General features: G+C 51.3%; 1 protein-coding gene across 1 annotated transcript; it reads left to right on the top strand.

Annotated features, from left to right (window-relative positions):
• Window positions 1-92: 92 nt before the first annotated feature.
• Pmar_PMAR000279 (conserved hypothetical protein) lies at window positions 93-1,214 on the top strand (the record flags this gene model as incomplete). The annotated part of the gene is made up of 4 exons (XM_002785230.1): window positions 93-335; window positions 384-742; window positions 893-1,025; window positions 1,074-1,214. 4 exons carry the CDS (start codon window positions 93-95, stop codon window positions 1,212-1,214), a joined length of 876 nt encoding a protein of 291 aa, XP_002785276.1.
• Between the last annotated feature and the right edge of the window lie 282 nt (window positions 1,215-1,496).

Below are 1,496 nucleotides of genomic sequence, written 5' to 3'. Positions count from 1 at the left end.
TCTTAATCATTTTCTCGTGTCGTGTTGAAGTAAGAGTGTTCGTCAATTTGAATAAGGTGATGGAGCGTGTCAGCGGTCAGAGTTGCACTCGTATGGCTTCCACTGATGAGGTCGTAAGGAAGGCGGTATCCTCGGAGTTCAAGGAATTCGTCAAGTCTCGAGGGCTGGCAGGGGAATTGAAGAGCCTCTTGCGGACGAGGCTTGTCCAAGAGTTTCGAAGGCGGGAGAGGAGACTTGAAGGCCATAAGACGATAAAGCTGAGCTTAAGGACGAAGGCTCTGGTCTCACTTATTGGAGACTATTTGAGGTGGACCAAGAAAGACCTCAGCCTCTCGGTGGGATGATGTACTCGAGGATGCGATTAAAGCGGTGGTGGTCGCCAGGTTCTCCTGCCCGACTACGGCCTTTCCCCGTCGGATATGCTCGCGGAGGAGGACATTATGCAAGCCCTCGGGGTACTGGACTCTCAACTCGTCCTTGATAAAGAGAATCCTTTGCTATTGAATATTGTCAATGGAGTTAGCAATACTAAAAGGGCGTCCGAATCAGCGAGGTGGAGGACAAAAGCACCAGAACCACCTCACTCGTTGGAGCTTAGGATATGCGCCTCTAGCCAGACCGACCCTCCGGAGGGCTTCCTTACTCTAGAAGAGAAGCTGCGTGCACTCGAGGATGTCGCGGCGGCTGCTTCTGCAGGCAACGATGAGGATCGTCATAGACGAATAGAAGAACGGATGCTCCGGTAATACCGTACCTCTTGGCCGTGTCCGTCTTGGGCATTTTGTGACAGATATAAACGTGAGTGTGACAACAGGGTGAGAGAGGAAGTAGAAGCTCAGGTGCAACGGATAAGGTCGAAAGTAGTAGTGAGCTTGCCGAATGACGTATGCAGGTCCATCGAGCTCCCCAACGCGAGACTGGAGGCTGCCGCGCAGTTGCGAGCTGAACAGCGGACGGCTCGAGAGGAGCTTGAGCGAGAGGCTAAGGAACGGGAAGCGAGGTTCAAACTTGTTGAACAAAGAACAGTACTTAAAGCTCCATGAGGGGACAGTGATCAGTAGCATGTGTTTTAGTTGGAGAGATTGCGGCTGAAAGAGTCCGAGCTTGATAGGAGGGCGGTCTCGTCAAGAGAGACACTCCTCCGGGATCTCGAGATTGAACGAGCCGGCGTACGGGAGAAGGCCCGCGCATGTGATAAGGTGTCGGGTGGATGAGGTTAACGGAAAGGCTTCATGTTAGTGGCTGCTCGAGAGAACGAACTTGCTCATTGGGAGAAGAGGATTGAGGGGAATAGACAGGACATTCAGGAAAGGGAGGAAAAACTCCGTACTCTACGACAGCAGTTTGAAGATCTTAAGAATAAAGAGGTAATGTTAATCCTTAGAAGGTGTTTGTCTTTTGAATACTGCGGTCGCTGAATTTCGGGAGAGGACTATGAGTTCGCGACGGATATTCATGGGGTTTCTCTAACTGCTGGATCGAATGGTGTATGGGTC

The sequence above is a fragment of the Perkinsus marinus genome (genome assembly GCF_000006405.1).
Source record: "Perkinsus marinus ATCC 50983 genomic scaffold scf_1104296933138, whole genome shotgun sequence".
NCBI lineage: Eukaryota > Perkinsozoa > Perkinsida > Perkinsidae > Perkinsus > Perkinsus marinus.
This window is presented reverse-complemented; position numbering and strand designations above follow the sequence as displayed.